General features: G+C 44.7%; 1 protein-coding gene across 4 annotated transcripts in view; it reads left to right on the forward strand.

Moving 5' to 3' along the window:
* Positions 1-5,129: 5,129 nt before the first annotated feature.
* The window catches only part of iqsec1a (IQ motif and Sec7 domain ArfGEF 1a), a 57,971-nt gene continuing 42,308 nt past the window's right edge, over positions 5,130-20,792 (forward strand). Inside the window, exons 1-4 of one of the 4 annotated variants that reach the window (XM_068752557.1) lie at positions 5,130-5,389; positions 8,514-8,527; positions 11,516-11,531; positions 18,817-18,924. In XM_068752557.1, the coding sequence (XP_068608658.1) occupies positions 5,130-5,389; positions 8,514-8,527; positions 11,516-11,531; positions 18,817-18,924 (398 nt within the window). Of the gene's footprint in view, positions 5,390-8,513; positions 8,528-11,515; positions 11,532-16,142; positions 16,164-16,729; positions 16,739-18,816; positions 18,957-20,792 lie in introns of all 4 variants that reach the window. The other 3 variants (XM_068752566.1, XM_068752541.1, XM_068752549.1) reach the window with 3 other exon arrangements.

The following is a 20,792-nucleotide window of genomic DNA, read 5'->3' on the forward strand; positions in this document are numbered from 1 at the left end:
TATTGACTTTGCCATTAAATCCGTATTACTGTATATTGAATATGCCTCTGTTCCTCATATGTGGGACGCGACTGCAGAATCCCAACCTTTCAGTCATTTATCTGTGAGTCCATCCATTTCTTATGTCGGTACAGATGCTTGAACAAAAGAAAACCTTTCAGAACAGCAGCTCGATGAAGAACTGCAAGCTGATAAGAGCTATTTCTCTTTGTTTGTGGAATTTGTTTCATTTTACTCTGTGTGTTTTTTGAAAATCAATTTTATATAAAAACAACCCTCACGAAACACCACTTTGAGATTAACTGGCATTTTTCTTTAAAGGCCAGATCACTAGTTAGATTTTTTTGTTTGTTTTGTTTATCAGATTTGACATGTGAAATCTAACAACTCAGGATGTCTCTTATTCTTGTCTGATGGAAATAAGTAATATGTTGTAGCTCATATATTTTGTGAAAAATACTGTAGACTGACCCGTCAAATGTGCAAAATCAATGTGATCCATGTTCTATTCTACTTGTGTTCTGTTGCATTTTGGGGCAATTTGACTCCGTTACTCCGAGTTGTTGAGCCGCGAGACATGGAGCAACTGTCTAAAATGTGAATCATCAACTTGTTTCCTGGTGATCCTTCAATATAAAAGCAGTCCAGCTATTTTTGTATTGGACAGACAAATGTTGTCCAGTCATTGTATTTATGTTAGCTAGAAAGATTTCATTTTACTGTAAGAGAATGTTAATCAAATGCTGTTTTATTTTCATTTTTTTAAAGATTCTGTCTTGCCTTAAAAACATATCTCGACAACCTTTGGCTCAAAATACCAGTTTGAGTGAATTTGTGAATATTTTCCTGTTTTTTGCCAATAAAAATGTTTTATTTCTCGTTAGGCACAAGTCCTGTGATTATTCATCAAATATATTCACAAACTTGTCTTTCACTGGAAATACTACATGTAAATATATTCAAATGACATTTAGTAGAAAAATCGACTCGGAATCATCAAGAAAGCCAAACTACCGTACCCTAACACCCCGATGAATTTATCTCCTGCCATTTCCTTTATCTGATCAGTGTTTTTTCTTTTTTATTAACATTTAATCTGCAGTATTTGTAATGCTTATGTCTTGTTTTCCACAGTTGTTTCTATGTCTGGAAAAAACGCTCCGGTCTTTAGTAAAGGTGAAAATTCTTAATGCCATTTTAACAAACATAAATTTGCAACTAATGAAGTGCACTTACTAATGCATGGGAAGCTCTTTAAAAGTTAAGTTCCTCTTTATAGAAACTGCTGCTTTTGTGTGTAAACAAATGCTTCATTAAAATTCACCGTAGAACAGATGCACTCGTTCCGTATTTTATGCAGAACATCGAGTGTGTCTTTTCTCGCTGACTCCCAGACGATCTGTCTGGTCTGGACCGCTGCGGTGGGTCACTGTCATGAAACTCATTTGTATGCCCTCCACTTGTCTGCAACTGCTGCACAATCTCAAGTAGGTGAGCAGGCTGAAAAGTGCACGGCACATTTTTGTCAAGCGGCAGAACAACAGGTGCGGTACGGTTGAGGCTGCAGCCGCCTGCATAAGATTTTGTGACATTTTCTCAGTGGATGATTTTCTTATTAAAAATATTTAACTTGTGTCATTTTGAATTCAGGAACATAACTTTAAACCTTTTTCATATTATCTTTGACACATTGTGAATCCACATCAACCAGATGCTTACATTTTTGGGTTTCCATGGCAACAACTTATACCTATTCTTTCGAAAAGACAGTTGTTTTTGAGACACATCTTCTCAACCGTATTCTTGCTTTGGCAAGTTGTGCCTGTAGAATGAGAATGATATGAATGCATCTTTGCCTAACTAAAATAATTCTAAAATGATTATAATTTTGATGTTTCCATGCCAACAATTTGGTTGTACTTGACCTAAAAAAAGGTTATTTTCCCAATCATATCAACATTTGTACTTTCTCTTTACATATTTCTACATGTACTGTATGTTGGGCAGGATGTGAATTTTGTTAAATGAATTTTGTGATATTTGCTTTATAATCCAATGCTGGATATGAAAAAGGATCCATAGTGGGAGGCATGGAGTGCAGCACAGACTGTAGCCGTTGCATTATTTTCCCACATGGTTTTATTTCCTCAGAGTTATTTTATGCAGACAGAATCTCTAAAAGCCCGAGAGGTGTTTACGAGCTTGGAAGCTTTGGCAGAGCAGCTGTGTAGCTCAGGCAAATGTATGGCCGCCACAGGGGGTTCAAGAGCTTTCTGAAGAAGTTTGTTTTCTTAGGAAAGGCAAACATGTAAACTGGTCTGTTGGAGGCAATAAAGTTTTGATTTACTGTCTGACCCTGTTTAATGTGATGGAATTCAAAAAAGTGTAAACAGGTGTTTTTAAATCACATCAAATAATAGTGGCATGTGAGTTGTAGGCATAACAGTGCAGGATCTGCATTGCTCATTAAGGCGGTCATCTGTGCTAGGATTAAAAACTGACACGCGTTTCATTGTCTCGATTAAAGCAGGCAGGCTGCATGAACCCGGCCTGTCGACCTCTCGAGCTGAGAGCCACCTCGCAGCCTGAGTGAAGGGAAACGCCGCCGGTCCAGATAGCTTACGATGCTGTCGGTGGAGAGGATCAATGAGGTCCGGCACCTGATGAGAATAGGTAAGGCTGATCTCTGGATGATGCGCCTGGAGATCAGCCTCAGTGTGAGAGAAGATGTAATTTAGTTGAACTTGCATTGAGGTACTTGGTAACCTTGGTTACGTGAGTGTTTTATCATCACAAATTATTCTCATTTATCAAACGGCTGATGTTTACGTATTAGAAGTAATCAATTGATTACAAAATAAGAATGGAATGCTGATCAAACATCCTCTATGTTCTGACTATTTTCATTTCTTACTGGCTGATCGAGGAGATGTGAATCCTACTATGACATCATGGTTGCACTCAAACCTGATTGGTTGCTCCACAGGAAATATTTTCTGATAGGTGGAGCAAGCAAAAGAGAGAGAGAATGTTTTTTTTGGGTCGTGTTAGACAGGTACATATTTTGGAAAACCAACACAAAGTGTGTTTTGCATAATGTGGGACCTTTAACACGCTGCTGATATCATGAAAAATAATAGCGGGTTCAGCAAATGTCCCAGTTTTGGAGGCGTAAGAGGAGGTTCGTGCTCCCTGAGTGCTTTCTAGTCATTTGTATAATTATGCATCCTTTGGACATAGGAAAGTGAATAAATTACTGTATCGCCTCCATTGATCCATCTCCTGTGCCCGCTCCGATCCATCACATCTATGTGAAGTGGTTTTATTTCTCCTCTCTGCTATAGTTAAAGGATTGAGGGGCTTTTCTTCAGCTAGCACGTGTTTTGCAGGGCTGAAGTTAGAGCCCTTCGGACTGGCTTTGCCTCGACGCAAACAAATGAGAGCGATTTTACGAACTAAATCTCTCTGGCTGGCGCCTACATCTGACTTCTCTCAGCCAGAGGAAGAGAGGAGGCAGGCCCCCGAGAGTGTAACGACCAAAAGCAATATTTCTAGAAGTGGGTATATGTTGTGGGTTTCGGCATTCCTCATCCGCGAGTCATGAGTTCAAGCACTTCCAAAACTCTCATCGGCCACAATGAGTTGTGTGTCCGAACTGAGCTGCAGCTGAGGACGAGAAGATGTCACATTTCGAGGAACATGATTTCATAATGATGTGATTTGGGGACGTCTTTTTTTTCATAGTCTCACGAGAGGAGTTTTAACATGAGCTGGAACACAAGAATTGGAATGTGGACCATCAGGCTGGAGGACGGCCTGTTTTGCCTGTAAGACTGCTTTCAGAATGTGATAACATGCAACCCTGCCTTGTTGACTACTGGCTGTAGACTGTATATCTTTTTTTTAGGGGGGGGCATCTCCTGCCACGTGGATAATGGGAGCATCAGAGAAAAAGCTAATGTATTTAATCTATCTGCATGTCCTAAAAATGCTTCCCACTGTCGATGTTTGTCTGCCTCCATTAAAAGAGTGGATCATAGTGCAGCCTTTGTAGTAGTGTTGCTATAAAGGGAAAGCCCTCTATTACATGGACACGGCGTACATCTCTATCCACAAACATTCATCACAGCTATTGGGTGGGGGAATTATCAAAGGGAAAAGCAGTCGTGTGTGTGAAAAGCAGATAAGAAAATGATTGTTTTTGACGAATCAGACTGTATTTGTTGCTCCTATATCAAATCCAGCCATGAGGAAACAATCACAAGACAGGAGGAGCAGAGCAAATCACGCAAAGTGCCGCTGCTCAGCCTCAGCCGCGGATTCCGCTTCTCAGCTTCGGGGCTTTTTAAATGGCAATCACGCCTTTTCCTTCTCCTCCAGAGGCTGCATTAGTTTTAAAACATATAGTTCACATCTGGAATGCCACGGCGACCCTGCCCTGGCATCAGACCCCCCCATGTCACCATCGGGGGGGGGGGGGGGGGGCTGATCTCCTAAACCTAAACCCACGCGTCACAGGCAGCAGTGTCGAGGTTGACTTTTCATTCACGGGACACCGCTTGTGCAAATGCGCAGCCTCCTGTCTCGCGCACGCGCACGCACACACACACACACACACACACACATGCATGCACGCACACGCACGCACACATTGACTACCGTGCGCAAAGTTGTCAGCATCGAAATGTGTAATGTTTGCAATAGGAGCGCGCGTGCTTTACGCACGGGGCTGCAGAATCAAGACAGCTGAGCGCGACGCTCAGCGCGACCTGCGGGTTCATAAAACTTGAAAACTCCGCCTCCATGCCAGCCGGGATCCGTTTCCGAAAAGTCACGGGAGCAGCGTGGAGAGCAGAACATGTCAAACCGCGCCGCGGGCACGGGGAGCGAGCAGCTTTCACGGAGAGCTAAGTATGATGGGTCACATTTATCTGACTGAGTAGGAGCTCGGTTTGTAATCACGCGTACCGGGACGGGGCGGGGGGGATTTCACATGTTAATGGCGAAGCGTAAAAGGCGCAACCTTCCGACACATTGCGCTTGAACGCGCGCACTGGATTTCACCGACTTCCCTCTTCCGTCTGCGGTTCAGCAGGGAGCTGCGCCACAAGCGAGGCGCCCGGAGCGACATGGAAAGCCCGCCCGAGAACCCAACCGGGGCTGTGGAATATCTGAAGGAGCTCAACAAGATCATCGAGACGCAGCAGGAGCTGCTGGAGAGGCAAAGGGCGAGGATAGCGCAGCTGGAGCAGCAAGTGTCCGACTTGTGCGCGGAGAACGCGTGTCTGGCGGAGCGGTACCGGCGGCACCTGGCGACCTGCAGGCTGCTGCAGGACAGCAACAGCCTGGCCGCTCTGGCAGCCTTAAAGGAGCGCGTCACGCAGGACAAGTAAGATATGACGTCACGCTGCGTGTCCACATAAAACAGCCGCCGCTCAACTGTGAAGAAGTATCTCAAGTTCTGCATTGGGCTTGATTCGTGTTTCTTTTTTTGTTGTGACTGGAGTGCTGGAAGAAGCTTTTCCTGTTACTTTGGTTTGCTGGTGGAAAATCTGACGCCAAATTACGCACAGCTCAAACAGGGAGAATGCGTTTTATGGGACGGCGCAGAGCTTCATGCCTGACACCCGGCACCATGATGGACAATAAACCCCCCCACCGATTCCTTCTCAGTTGTGTGTGTGTGTGACATCTCAGTTTTTTTTTAATCAATTTGATATTTTTTATCTTCGGGAGTTAAAATTGTGCGCGGACTCATAAATCTGTGATGTATGGGAAGTAATAACCACAACCACTAAAAAAAAAAAAAAAAAGAAGCTTTGGCTTTGTTGGGATGTATCCATAAAACATGGATGTTTTAGTGCCGGCCCTCGCTACAGGCTGTGGGTTTGGCCCCCGGACAGCTGTAGTCAAGAGACCCTTAAAGACCTGGATAATCGGGCACACATTTGGGATTAGCCTCCCTGCACGCGCTCGGTGTTTGCGTCGACTGCCACAGAGATTAGTAGCCTGGGGTTGTCCCTGTGATACAGATTAAATTTGAAAGCTGTTAATAAAATGTGGCCTACAAAGGATGCAGGATTTAAAATGCCACTTAAGTATGTTGAGCAATTCAAGGAATGGATTGTTCTTAATCTGGACTGCTTGTCATTTCTGTGAAGGTAATTTTAGAACAGAGGAAAAAGGAACTGAAACAGTTGAAATCTAACAGTGTCGCTTTCATTTTCATTTGGGGACTCGGTGGCAAACGCCGGTCTGATTTCATGTACTTTAGGCTCTTGTGTGTTTTCCTGAGATGTTCCTCTGACTCTCAATCTGAGGGTCGCCTCCTAATCTGCTTTTAACCACGCACTTCCAACGGGAGGCCTGAGCAGCAGCTGTGGGGATAAAAGCCAGTTATAGAAACCGTCCCGTGTCCTCCTGACCTGTGTTGGACGTTGGCTTTCAGTGGGACTCCACAGATGGACACCGTCTGACCTTGTGCGATTTGATTTACCACTTTGATCCCGAAGCGTTTCTGTACAGAACTACGCAGGATTGACTGGCTAGTTTATTTGGCTGTTCTGGGGGTTGACCCAAACTCACCCCCACAGTCAAGTAGAAACAAGGGAAAAGTGAGTCTTTCATAATATGGGCCCTTTAATGCCAAGAATGTGGTCCCGTCTGTCGCTCCTCTTCCTCTCTTATGATAGTTGACAGTCTGTGATAAGGAATCAGGTGAAAGCGGTGCGACAGGAACCCTGGCTCCCTCCGGCTCGTCTCAGTATGTAGAAAAACACTTTGTTTTTAGACACACTGTTCGTGATGATTAGCTGTGAGCTTCTCAGCTGCCATGCGTCCCAGTCTTCGGCCTGTCGGACTCTGTTCTGGTCCACCAAAGCCCCCCCCCCCCCCCATGCTGCTTGTAGGTTATAAGGCGATACTTCATCGTGGGAGGATTTTAAAGTGTGATATTTAAATTGCAGACCCAGAGAGATTTGAATCACAGAAACTCTTGAGCTGGTAAAACCTGTTGAACTCGTTGGGGTCTAAAATGGAACTGGGCAGTGGTTGTTGGGGCAAAGACGCACCAAGTTATTTTCTTTGTGTATTAACTTGGCTTTACATCTATGCAATTTTTTTTGCTGCTTTTCATCCTAACTGGTTTGTCCATAATCGCCCACCATCATTTACTTATTTATTCTGCGTGGAGCATACCTAGCAATCTATACATAATTGTTTCACCAAACTTTAAGCAGCCGTGTCCTTTGATTTTAGAATTTCTTTTTTTTTTCCTTCCCAAATGTAAATTCTGTTGTTGTTTCCATAGCAACATGGTTTTCGGGTCAGTCTGAGGTGTGGTCATATTATCTGACAAACTATACATTCTAGCTTCGCCACACTTCACACACACACATTGTATGAAACATTACATAATTGTGCCTTTTTGATATTTAGAATTCTTCACTCGTTTTATTTTGTGTGCTGCCCGTGCGGACATTTGTGCCGGTCTGCAGCTTTTCTTCCTCATGTCTTCCCTTTTTCCTCCGTTCCTGACGTGTGTTTATTTGCACCACAGTCATCTTACAGCGTGCAGGTTTGTCAATTAGTTGTGAGCTGCGCCGCCTGTACTGATTTATTTAAGATCTAATCATTAAAAGACTTGAAAGAGAAGAGAAACCTGCACACCAAACGAGTGACGGACGAAGAGTTGGCTGCTCCTGAATGATGCATAAGCTTGCTGCTATCTTTGGTTGGTTGCAAATGAAAAGCTTTTTGCGTGGTGGTTGTTTTGTACATCTACCCCCCCCCCCACCCCCCCCCCCTCTGTCCTCTCTTGGAAAACTAATGCAGAGAGCAGGAAATGTGATGCACCAATGACAGTGGAACCTGTGGTGCAGAGTCAACAGGTTTCTCTGCAGAGGAGGCTGTAAGCTAAAGTTGTTGTTCTGGTTCTTCCCAGGTCACATGACTGCTGCACAGGTACTTCCTGGCGTTGGCCCATAAACTCTCCCAGCTCGCCGATCGTAAGCCTGAACGAGCCGGTCGAGCAGAATCAGCAGAGGAGGAGAACTTTGCTCTCCGTTGATCGATTTCCGTTTTCACGGGTTATTTACAGTTTCTCGAGTTCAAATGAAAGGTTGAGATGCTTGATGTAGCGATCGTGCGAGAACGACACTCGCACACATATCAGGTTTCTCTTGTTCGGGGCTCTTGGCTCGCTTGCCTCGTCAGCCATTTAGTGCGACAGTATTTACTGTATGCTGACCTCGGGTTTTTCCTAATGGTCTTCATACATACGTGACCGGTCCGGTAATATAATATTGTTTTTTTGCAGCACTCTGTAGTGCTGAACGACTGAACTATTTGAGACTAGGCCACTCTGGTTAGTAAATATACTGCGTTGAGGTTGAATGAAAAGGCTTCTGGATAAAACGGGAAGTGCGGCGGTGATGGATGTTCTTCCTGCATTATGCAGGAGAGTCTGGTGGTTAATTCAGACCGTTAATCGAGCATGATCTCCCTCTCTGGAGTCTGGACTGGGATAGTTCTCACGAGTGCTTTATTTTTTTACCTCGATGCTGGAAGACGCTTCTGCCAGCTCACATTTAACATTCAAACGTTATCCCGGGCCCCCAGAGTATAAAGACACCAAGAACAATGTAGAACCTTTTGATGACGATCCAGATCACCATGTGGACGGTGTAAATCTAATTAATTAGGAGGGGAACGAGCTGCTCGGCGGAGGTCGGCGCTCTCTGAGGGCTTTTCTAGTTGTTTATGTATTAATTGTTGCAGCTCTGTTTAACAGTCCACTTGAACTTCATTCGATCAATAATGTAATGAAATGGCGAAGCCTAGATGACAAATAAAGGGTAGAAGCCAACATATCCATCCTGATTGGTTGAGTCCAACTCATTTTAAACTGAGATTTGTCGACTGATCGTATGTGGTACTAAAGTTTTGGGCTGATAGCTATGGCAGGCGTTCTGTCGTGTTTCATTCACTGCATTGGAGCTTGTCTGGTACACAGCGTGTCTGAGTTTGGAATGAAGCCAGAGCAGTTAATGGTCCGAGGACATAATCAATCCGTATTGAGGTATTTGATAGATGTTCTTTTAAGTTGTCAATTTCTGACTGTTTGGTGTTGCCCTTCTCGAGCCCCTGGTGGTTGTCTAGTGCCTCTTACATTCATTATAGTGACAGTGTCTTGACTTATTCTCTGTAATTTGCTGTCCAACCACACTTCAGCGGCCCCTACTTAGTCCCCTGGATGGAGCCGGTGGACTGGGGCTGGGCCTGTTCATAAATAGCTCATCCCGAGGCGGTGCAACAGACTGAGTTTGTGTTTTTGAACCCCTGGAAAGGAGTAATGAGTGCGACGAAGAAAGCTGTGTCTCGTGGCTGGTGGCGTCCACTCAATTACTCAGCAATCTGCTGAACAATCAGTGTGCCAAACCGAATTTACGAGCGTGCAAACTCCATCTCTCCAGCAAAGCCCCTTCTAATGAAATACCCCCGGCTAGATTAATGTCTGCCCCCGGGATGATTTGCATTCAGACGTACCTATAAATCTCAAGCAATGGCCAAAGACAATTTGCAACTTCCACTTCAAAAGCGACTGCAGACCTCCTTTATCTGCAACGAGCCGTCTCCCAGAGTGACCTCGGCTTTCCTGGAGGAAATTGAGGCTGGTTTGACCGAGTTAAGGTTGGCTTGTGTCACGTTAAACAATCGTCATGGCTTTAATGAGAACTTTAGCTGTCATGAGAACCGTATCAATCTTTTCCACCCAACTCTCAGCAGGAGAGTTAAAATCTGATTTTAATTAGACGGTCCAAGAGGAGTATAGATAAAAAAATAAAAAGCAGTTGTGCCGTTTCTTTCGTTACTGTCCTCGGGGTCCAGGAGAAACAGCCACGTTTTTATTGTCATGTTTTACTGTGCTTTGTTTGACTCGTCGGGGGGGAACAAAGCAGCACAAATGTGCAATTGCAACTTCGCGTTCGTGCGTGTTTGTGAGGAAGGTTCCATTCGGGCACCTGCGTTTGTAAACGTATTCTGTGAGTCGGGACACTTCCCTTCCCCTTTTTTATAATTTCCACTCGTGATCAGCATTAAAGCAACGAGGACAAAGTACGGTTTCCTGTTTGTTCTTTATGTCTTTGCCGCGGAACCAATTATTTATCTCGCGGCTGCCAGAAGCGGCTGAAGCGGCAGCCGAATCGAAGGCAATTTGTGGAGTCTTACCTGTGAGGAGCGTTTTGAAAGGCTGCCACTAGTTTTCTCCCAAGTGGGGGTGGGGGGGTGGGGGGTGGATCGCTGATGAGGTGAAGGCTGAGTCAACAGCTAAGCGCGGACGAGGAGCTGCTGCTCACTCATCTTCGTAGCCGTTATTGGTCGATGGCAAACGTGGACTTCCTCACAGCGAGCCGGGCCTGAGAAGGCCTTGGAGGTGAAATTCAACATGCAAGTTCATCAGTCTTTGCGGCGTCCATGCATAGGCGTTGGCGCTATTATGTGTGTTTCCACTCTGGCTGCTTCTGTGCATCAGCATTTTTGTTACGTCCGCAGGTTCTGAAGGCCGTTCTAAATCCCAGCAATGTATGCAGGAATGCAGCCAGAGGGAACGTGACGCTTCCTCCTGCCGGGGCCTCTGTTTGGATCATTGCTACAGTAAAGGTTGGGCCAAAGGGCAGCCCACCTTGTCAGCGCGAGAGACTTGAGATTACCGTCTGATCCTGCTTTCCGATTCGGTTTACATTTGACATGCGGAGGCTGAATTGAGTTTGACATTTCCGCTAAAACTTTTCAGTCGGGTATAAAATAAGAACGTTGGGAGATTTCAGCTTCAGCTCGTGTTCCTTTGTTAGATTTCACCACGGCATGCATAGCCTAAATGCCAAGACGGACGATTCGCCTTCCAGAATCTCATCAATAACGCCGTCGCTCCCGACATGACAAGGTTGCTGATGAATGGCAGTGTTTGTATATCAATCAATGCTGTGTTTCTCTGCTGGTGCATTTCATGCTCCTTCACTTTTGTCTAAATACCATTGGCTATAAAGTTAAATAACAAGATTATTTATTCATCTTCTGAACAGCTTAGTCCGTTACTGGGGTAACGGATGGCTCCTTAAGCAGAAGTCAAATTCAAATGTAAAAAATGCTTGGTTTCATTTCGACTACAGTGCTTGTTTGAGAAAAATTGCTCTTCTAAAAAAAATACTGACGGCATTCATGAAATGCCGCACGAGAACGTCCAGCTTCCCAGCGAGCCTGCCAGCAGGAATGAGCCGCCGCAGCTGACTGCAGGTTCAAGTCATTGATCATTTGGTGACGTTGCTGTGAAATGAAGGCCAGAGCCACAAATGTGCAAGACGTGCTGTTGTGCTTTCTGTTTAAAAGAAAGAAAGGAAAGTTTTGGAAATTTGGTGTTGCTTCAACTGTGATTTATTCCTTTTCATCACAACTTGAAGGCGTTTGTTCGATCCAAGCTTGAAGCGCTTTCACGGCTGTCACGGCCGCCGGCGAGCGACACGGTATGTTCAGTAAACCCCAACAGCTGTTTGGGTAACCGATGATGAAGCTCCGGCCTGCGTGACCTGATTTCAGAATTGAAGGATGGAAGAAAGAATAACGGGAGAAGGGAAGATAAAACACCAAAACACTTTTTTTAATTGTGAATCACTCACAGAACACAGGGAAAATGTAATTACCTCTGATTTTCCTCTGAGTGCAGGACCGGAAATAGCCACTTCCTTTATTGTTTTGGCACTCTGTTTTCTTTCCCACTCTTACATTAAGGGCAGTAAAGTGTTTAAAGCCCTTTTTTCAAGCCTTCACCGTACTGTGGAGGAAATATATATTTGTTCTTTAATTAAATTGGGGCAATTTTTTTTCCAAAAGTGGAAAGTTACACAGATGGTGCTATATTTCAAACCTCAGAATTCTTTTATATAAAGGCTATACAGACTATAAATGTGTTAATTGCTTCAGCTTCAGCTCACATATGACATCGGCTTGTTTTAAACCAGGCAGGGAGCTTCGAATAAATGAGAGGAACATTCATTTTCTGCAGTCGTGTCCAGTTGCACTTACTCTTACAGAAAGGCAGATTGCTAAAGCCTGACTCAGCATTTTGTTTTGGCACTCGTCGTGTGCCCCGTACCGTTTCCTCCCACGCCACAGGAAATGGATTATTTTCATTGCAACAGATTTTGTGTCACGGGGTGGGGGGGGAAAAAAGGGGCAAGGGTAAGTTAAGGACACTTGGATGATGGTAAAGGCTGCAGTGTGACTTTCGGTTTAAAGAAGCAGCTAGGATGAGAAATGAATTCTGCCAACGCGTGTTTGGCTTCTCTTGAGGCCGCGGTGGAAGAAAGCAATGCTGAGTCCTGCCTGTGGAATGATGTCTCCAATGGGGTTAAGCATCGCATGCATTATTTAAAAGTCTTTGGGAATGCACCTGAATGAACCTCAGTAGCCGGCGCTTCAACGCCGAGCAGAATGGAAAGGCAATTGATCTTGCATTCGTATTCCTTTCATCCAACATCACAAGGATGATATGCTCGGCGTGGATCAGGCATAAAAAGGAGGAATGCGCTCCTTTCAAGGACAGACAAAGGCTTTTTCTCTTTTAACTGATGTAATGCATCGTCAGTGTTATAACTAGAATCCAATCGGTGCAGCTGCTTGTGGTTCCGATGGAAATCTGGTGCTGTTTCATTAAAACAACAACAACAACTCATGCTTTGGCAGAACTTCATGCACCACAGATTCCATGAAAAGGAGGCGTAGCAGCAAATGGTAAGCAGTTTGCATGAGCTTTGATGCAGGAGACGGGAACTGTCCAGGGTTCTGATCACTTCTTCCTGGGTAGCAGGCAGCAAGAAATGCCATTCGGGGAAAAAGATGTGTGATATTTCTAGCATTATTTTGTTGATGCATGTTGGACACAAAAATTGATGGTATCTACTGTTACCTCAGATCTCACCCTATTTCTGTATTATATTGACCCAACGCCGGTTTAGACACGCTTGCTATGAGCGTCACGCTAGTGAAAACTGCAGTGGCATCAACTTTATTCTCAGTTCTAAAGTATATATATATTCAGAACAATCTGAAGCAAACAAAGCAATTAGGGTGAAGAGGAAGATATACAGCCAACAGAAGATGGAATCGTTACGCGAACTGCAAAAGGAGAAAAGAATAATCCAGGGAACAGAGAAATTGGCCACAGCGTTGTACGTCAGAGCCAATCAATAATCCTGTAATCAACCCAGCAGAAAACTGAATGGTGCACTCCTTCACGACAATGCATTAAAGGTGCGGTCACTCCCCGACTTTATTGCTTTCTCCATGTCAAAGAAAAGAGGCAACAATTACGGGGGGGGTGGGGGTGCACCAAATGTTTCCTGCCTTTTACTGCACTCTCGCTCTAAAAGTGAGGATGAGATACTTGTTTGTTCGTTTGGCTGACTGTCTGCAGGAGCTCCTATAAATCATGTCAATGGCTGACATGAAGGCTTGTGCTGGGGATGAATCCGAGGAAGAGTTAACATTGTCAGCGCCGGTTTGAATTGTGTCCATTTGTTCGTGACGGATGGCGAAACTAAACCATCGTTCAGAGAGGCAAGTCGTCTCCAAATGGTCTCGTTGTAGGTTTTCAAGTGCGAGGATTCTTTTTTATATTAAAAACTACAGTTCAACTGTAGTTTTTAATCCACATCTTGACAGCGTGAGTGGTTTCCCACCATCTGAAGCATTGATGCAGGTCTCACATGGTGCCTTTGAGGACATTAATGTTTGGAGGAAATGATACCATCTTACATCAAGTTGTGTTTCGTTTCACATTTTGCGGTTGTTTGTTTGTTTTATTTTGCACTATAAACTTTAGATGCTGGGGGTTTGAAGGGGTCTCTGCCGACAGTGCTGGAATGTGGACTGGTTTAAAACTGTAATGTGAGAATCTGTCATTGCTACAAACGACGGCTAAGAAGTCCGTCTCTCTGCAGAGAGTGGCCTGGCTTCTCTCGCCAGTAAACACACCTCTTATCTGCAGCTCCTCTCTTAAGGGATGCTTCACTTGGGGATGCAAAAGAACCTCTTCCTCTGTCTCACTAAGGAACTGACCGTGTCTAGACGGTTAAAGAGTGCAGCAGAGTCTGTGTTTTTGTGAATATTTTCTAGGCCAAGTCTCTTCTTCCCCACGGTGCTCGATGGTCTGCGCTCCCTGGGTCGCTTTTCTTCTCCTCTGAATATCCTATTGCAAATTTGAAGCAAATCCGATGGGCCACAGCCTGGGGATGTGTACCAGTCTTCGTCTTTATACCGTCACAGAAAATGTGTGTTTTTTTTTTTTTTTTTTTTTTACTGCCGCTCAGTCACTTCTCCACTAACAGTAGTATACCAAAGCAAAAAAAAAAAAAGTCGACGTCCAAATTTAATGTCTGTTTTATATCTAGTTAAAGTTTGATAATTTATGTATTTGAAAAGTTTGTAAATATTAATCCCACTCAAACCATCTTTATGCTCTCTAATGATGGTATTTAAAGTTGCTCTCAGTTAGAAAACTTTGTCTTTTGTGAAACAGCCTGTGGACAAAGCAGGGTTTTTTCCCTGCAATAATAAAGCCTGCGTTTAATAATGCAAGTCATTGAGTGTTATTTCACTTTGGAGACTTTTGCTCCAAGCTTGAAAAATCTTGAGGAATCTCACTCAGCATTTCATGCTTAATGCAGCTTGGATGTAAAAGACGTGACATTTCTGGTTATTTCCGTCAGAGCCTGACTGACTGTTTTGTCTTATCGATCGTCGCAGGTGGAACGTTTCACGAGCTTTCCTTATTTGCAGAGGCTTTCTCTGATGATGTCAATACAATATAAATGTAGCCATGCAAGCATGGGAAGCCTGTTAGAATCTAATTATGAGCTGGTGACCTCGGCTGAAGGTTTAATGTGATTAAAATTAACCAGTTCTTAGAGCATTGTTTTAATCTATATTAAACACTGTTTGCCATTTAAATATTCAGATATGTAATACAAGTGTCCGTAACTCAAAGTAGCATCGCATTGCCTTATGTATAAATGACATTTAAAGAATATCAAACATTGCAGTTGCTGAGTCAGGATTTTCAGAAGCGCCTTTTTTCCTTGTTTCTCACTGCAGTAGTGACGATCACTATGGCAACATTATTTTGTTTACGTGCTCAGCTGCTTCTCCAGAGATCAAGCGAGGCGGTGCGTCCATTGCTCCCTCTTGCATAAGAATCTTAATGAAATCTTTGCAGTGCATGCATGCGTGAGATTTCAGCAACAGGGATTCCCGTTATTCTCTGGCTTCTTTTTAAATGCCTTTCTCTGCAGCTACATTTTTATCTCGGCTCCGAGTTTCGCCACCCTCTCCCACCAACTTTTATGCAAGTAGCATATTATTATTAATTAATAAGACTGCCGATACAAGCCATATCCCACAGTGTTAAAGGAAGAGGAGGGGACTACAAATAATCCTGGATCCTAAACCAAACCCTCCTTTCTGCCACGCGTCTAACCCTTCCTTAAAATTTCCTGAGAATCCAGCCAATGGCTTTTGTGCAAACAAACGAGCCAACAAAGGTTAAAGGGAAGCCAATCAAACGTAACCTCCTTGGAGGAGGCAATAAATTACAACTGCCAAGACGGCGATCTGCCGCCAGCCCACCGAAGACCGACTTACAGTCGCTTGCATCTCCCACCTTGTTAATATGACACAAGTGACCCCCCCCCCCCCCCAAAAAAAACCGTGTGTTACGTTGCTTGGTAGATTTCATTATCATGAATATTGCAAAAGTCACAGAGCTTGGCACAGGCTCTATAAATAAATAAGCCCTGCTCCCGAAGGAGAGCTTTGCACTGGTTTGTTAGAAGTCTGTGTGTGTCTGCCTGTGAAGAGAGAGGGAGAAGAGATTGACTCTGTCAGTGATCGGGGGGGGGGGGGGGGGGGGTGTTCTCCTACACACGCCACGGCTAATGAGCGAGGAATACCACGGCGGCGTTTAATTGGGCTGCCGTAATCAGAATGGATGGCTTCATTCAGATGTTGTTGGAACCTGAGCTGCTCGGGGACCGTTCATCGAGATGATGATGAGCCGTTTAACCAGTCACTGATTCACCTTCGCACAGAACTCATTCACAAAGTCGACGGTGTGAGGATGGACTTCCGGGGGGAGTCCATCCTCACACCTTTGCCTGTGGGGGCCGGTGTGATGTCACAGACGGCGGCTGCTTCAGTCGGACTGTCGGTGAGCATCGAGGGGTCATTGGAGATTGACATTGTTTGAGGAGTTGCATCCATGACTAGGACATCTGTTTGTGCTCCTAACACATCGCATGTCATTAAGGAACCATGATTTGTCTTCCTCTTCTTCATGTTCCTCATCTTCTTTGTCTTCTTCATATTATCATGTCATTAGGCACAAGCGCCTAATTAGTGTTACTACTACAGTATCTCGAGTGTGAAGTGTTTACCCAGAGCGCAACTTGAAATGTTTACCATTCATTATTTTTCCGTTTCCATGGCAACAGTGGTAGGTTCACTTTAGAAGCCGCTGCTCTTTGTTTGACTAGTACTGCGTGTGCGTCAGGGACGACGAGAAACGTTTCTTTTAGAATTTCACACTTAGTTTGGATTTGGTTTTGGCCTTAGAAGAGGATAAGGCTGATTTGGCTGGAATTATACAATCTGTATTTGTTGGAGAAAGGCAGCACAGTGACTTGAGGTAACCCTAACCCTAACCCGAGTTCGATGGAGCAGGAATGAGAAATAAAAAGCCCTTTATATTATTGTAAGGACGACAACGAGGAAACTACAGCTTTGCTGCGCTTTTGTGATGGAGGTCAAAACCTTACTCACAGTGTGTCCCGAAACAACATGAGCGAGCAAATTGTCATTTAAGCAGACGGAAATTTGTAATGCCTCACTCATTCCTTCTTTCATTTCGCTGCAGGCCATCTGATCATTTGTTTGCTGCAACTTTGATTGCTTTGGTATAATTTCACTGTCTTAATGTGCAGATTTATTGTTCACTGCCATTACTGTGAGAAAAGGATCCTTTAAAGAAGACCACATGTTGTATAATAGCATTGTGTGTTGAATTGAAGGCTGACTCGGCATCTTCCTTTAAGGTCACAGCGCAGGGTCCCCATTACCTAGTTTAGGAAAACCCTGTAATAGATGAGCTTTTCACTGAAATTGCTATGCGGCTGCAGTTTTTCTACCTGCAGGCAGGACATTTGTCAAAGAGAGCGCAATGTGTGGACTGGGCTGGACTGGACTTAACACAGAAATGTAAGCTGAAAGCGCTTGGCCGTCTTCTGGTGCAGCGATGGTGTGTCACGGCGGTTGAACTGATGTCTGACTGCAGGGATTAGAGGTAACCGTGCTGTGTTGCAGGGCCGGTGCAGAGCTGCCGCTCATCCTCAGCCCAGTGCTTTCTGCTGGAGTCCCACCCTCTCTCGTTGCCATGGAGAGCGATGCTCAACTTCGAACAGGTTGGACGGCAAGCGTTCCGTCTTTGTCCTTGTGGAAAAAGTATATTTTCACTTCAGCAATGTGGATTGCAGTTCTTAACCAAGGCGTAGGAAATAAGGACGGTGAGCAACAGTGGCGTGAAACATTAGGACATCTGTCTCCGGTGAGGAAGAGCTTCCATTTGCCATTAATTGTGTGTGTGTGTGAGAATGCATTGGTCATTGTTCTAACAGGTCTGAAACCAGATATGGGTAGCAGTATCAGAAGCACGAATAAATTTATTCATGGTTCACAGCTCTCAATTCTGCAGGAGTGGATTTTAGAATCTTTAAAATTAATAATTCATTTGTGGAAATGGCAGCAGCCGTGACACAATCAGTCATTAATATTGCCTTGGGCCTCGGAGCAGGGTATTCATATTGAGCCTTGAGTACAACCTGTGCTTCAGAATAAAGGCTGCTTGTGTTGTTGTTTTTTGGGGGGTGACTGTGCAGTCAGCAGTTACTGCTTCAGCGTACGACGTATGTGAGTTCACCTCCATCAGATTGGTATCCGTCACTATCATTGTTGGCTTGATTCCTTCGTTCGCTGTGGGGTTTCGGTTTGGGTGAAGACCTTTATGTTCTTAGAGGGACAGTCAAAGGTCAGTCAGGTGCCGGAGAAAAGCCTTTTTTTCCATGAAAAGTACTAGAATATGTAAATATTTTCCATTTCACTACTTTGTAACTGTTACAAGGTGCCTCTTGCTGCACTCTAAAGTCCTTTCTCAGTGTCATTCAGCATCTGATTTTAAAATCCACTTTACACTTGTGTTCGCTGAATATTGGACCAGGAGTGGCTTTCGCACTAAAACTTGCGTGTTACAAATCAAGCTCTCAGGCCTGCTCCTTAAAACCTATTTTCCCATTTCAGTTGGTCCCAGCCTCCATTTCTGTTCGCAGCTCCATCGCCTGCGCGGAGCTTTGGCGTACCTCCTTACCCCTGAATACATTCTGGCAGAAATCCCCATGAGAAAACATGTCAGTGTCTCCAACATGATACCAGAAGCTTACAAGAATGGTTTTTATTCTGACATGATTCACAAGTCCCTTTTGCATGCATCTTCACGTACCTGCCAGAATCATGCAGAACATTTTTGGTCAAATAAAAAGGGATGAAATGCAACAGAATATTTAAGTCACTGGTTCATTGCATGTTTTTGGTGGCAGGAGAAAGCCGGACGAAACGCCATGCGGACAAGACGACAACACGGAACTGTTTTAGTTTCACATCTGCCCTTCTGTATCTGCAGCATAGTTCATTGTAATGTGATTTGTCCTTCTGTAGGAGACAGTCCTCCCTACCTGTCGAGTGCACTGGGAATCTGGAGAGGCTGGTATCTGCTGGCCACAGAAGAGCCATCCCCTGCCGCAAATGGAAGTCTGCTTCCTTTGGGTACAGTAAGATGCTACCTTCATCATTTCTGTGTTAGACCTTCGTCACATGTACGGCACAACACTTCCTGCGCTGTCTCGCGCGTGTGTCTTGTCTTGTCTTGTCTTGTCCCTGCTCATATTGATGCCCAGGCAATTAGCCTTTCTGATACATCAGTCGTGACAGTTGGAGGGAAGGTCGACTTCCCAATCCCTAGTCATCTTCCGTTAATGGCAGAGCATTTCCGGTGCCGCAGAGCTGTTCCCCCCCCCCCCCCGATGTGCACAATAAACTGTCGGACGCGATCGATATGATCAGCCTTAATAAAATATGATCCCTGCATCCATGAGCTCTCAGAGCTACAGATCCATTAGTCCGTACGAAGCCTGGGGCCTTAAAGAGCCTCTCAAAAAACAAACACGCAAGGGAACAGACAGTCGTGTCAGTGGAACAGACTGAAAGGGCTTCAGAAGCCAGTTTTCAAAGCGCTCCTCATGCTGTGCCTTTCATCATCGAAAACCAATGTGTGCCTATAATCCATAGCCCATTTCTGGCTCGCACGATGCCCAAAAATAAATCTTAGTGCAGAGCGGGAACGTGAGATATTTTTAAAGAGCGCTCGGGAGTGTCTGATGAGTAAAGGTACTGAGTTGTTTTTAGATGTCGGTATCACTCCGGAGAGATTTGCAATGTCTGCCCTTCGTTTGTGGCTGTGTGGTTGTTGCCCTGTACTTGACTTCCAAGCTCACCCGACAGCCTCTGCGTTCAGCGGATCATGACTGTAAACACGATTCTGCCGCTGATCTGGTGATCGATGGCTTTCCACTCCAGTTCAGCAGAAATGTTTGCTTGCATTTAGGCTCACTGGTCCCGTGCAGACGCAATAATGAAACCCCAATTAGCCAATGATGATAGTGCTGCACCGCAGAACATGGAACCTTTGACTGAGTCCTCATTTTGACTTGGCAGATTTATTTCAGTTCCTCTTGAATACAGGCCGGCGATGTCCGTTCCATGATCGTAGGCCCTTTGGAGTTTTGTTTAGGGCCTATCCGATCTACTCATGCTTACCAGCAACAGGGTTAAAAACAGCAAAATTTGTCATCAACATTTATGAGGCCTTTTTTTCCCCCCAAGTTCAATATAAAAAATAAATAATAATATATATATAACATTTCCGAAGCAGGAAAATGCTCGCCCATAATGTGACAAAGGTCCCGGGCCAGATTTGAACCCAGGATGTTGCTTTATGTGCTACAAAGAAACGCGCTGCTTGTAAACAGCACTTTTCACATTGGTTCTGAAAGAGATGTGACATAAAAGTTTGACAGTCATTTTCCATTGAGGCTTCGCCGTCGCTCGAGGCTCTCGGTGACCCGCTGATCTTTGCGTTCGCATTTCCTGACTGTGTTGTTGCGTTCGAAGCGCTGCATTGTCTACGCCGCCTGATTTAGATGCCATGAGTGAGTGAACTTCAAAACCTTTTAAGAAAGCTGTAATCAGTGGAAGACTCTGCATTACTTTCCAGAAACATCTGTTGCACAGAAACGGGGCCCGTTTGGGTTATCGCGGTTCAGATCATCCGAGCCAGAGTTGCTTTCACACGTCGGTTAGATCCTGTCATTGTGTGAAAGTTTTAGTATTTCCCGCAGACTTTAGAAACCGAGCTAAGGATGGAAATAAAGATTAATGCGGCAGCTTTGGTGTGGGCGCAGCGCTGTTTACCGAGACCGGCTTACTCTATATGCTTATAGGCGATCTCCGGGGACGAGCGTTCAGTGCTGGCGTAGTGGCCGCCAGACTTTAATAGCAGACTCCTTCCCCTGCAGGGCTTCACTTGAAGCTGTTTATTTAGTATTTCTCTTTTCTTATTTGCACTCCTCTTATAT

The sequence above is a fragment of the Brachionichthys hirsutus genome, chromosome 2, assembly GCF_040956055.1.
Source record: "Brachionichthys hirsutus isolate HB-005 chromosome 2, CSIRO-AGI_Bhir_v1, whole genome shotgun sequence".
In the NCBI taxonomy this organism is placed as follows: domain Eukaryota; kingdom Metazoa; phylum Chordata; class Actinopteri; order Lophiiformes; family Brachionichthyidae; genus Brachionichthys; species Brachionichthys hirsutus.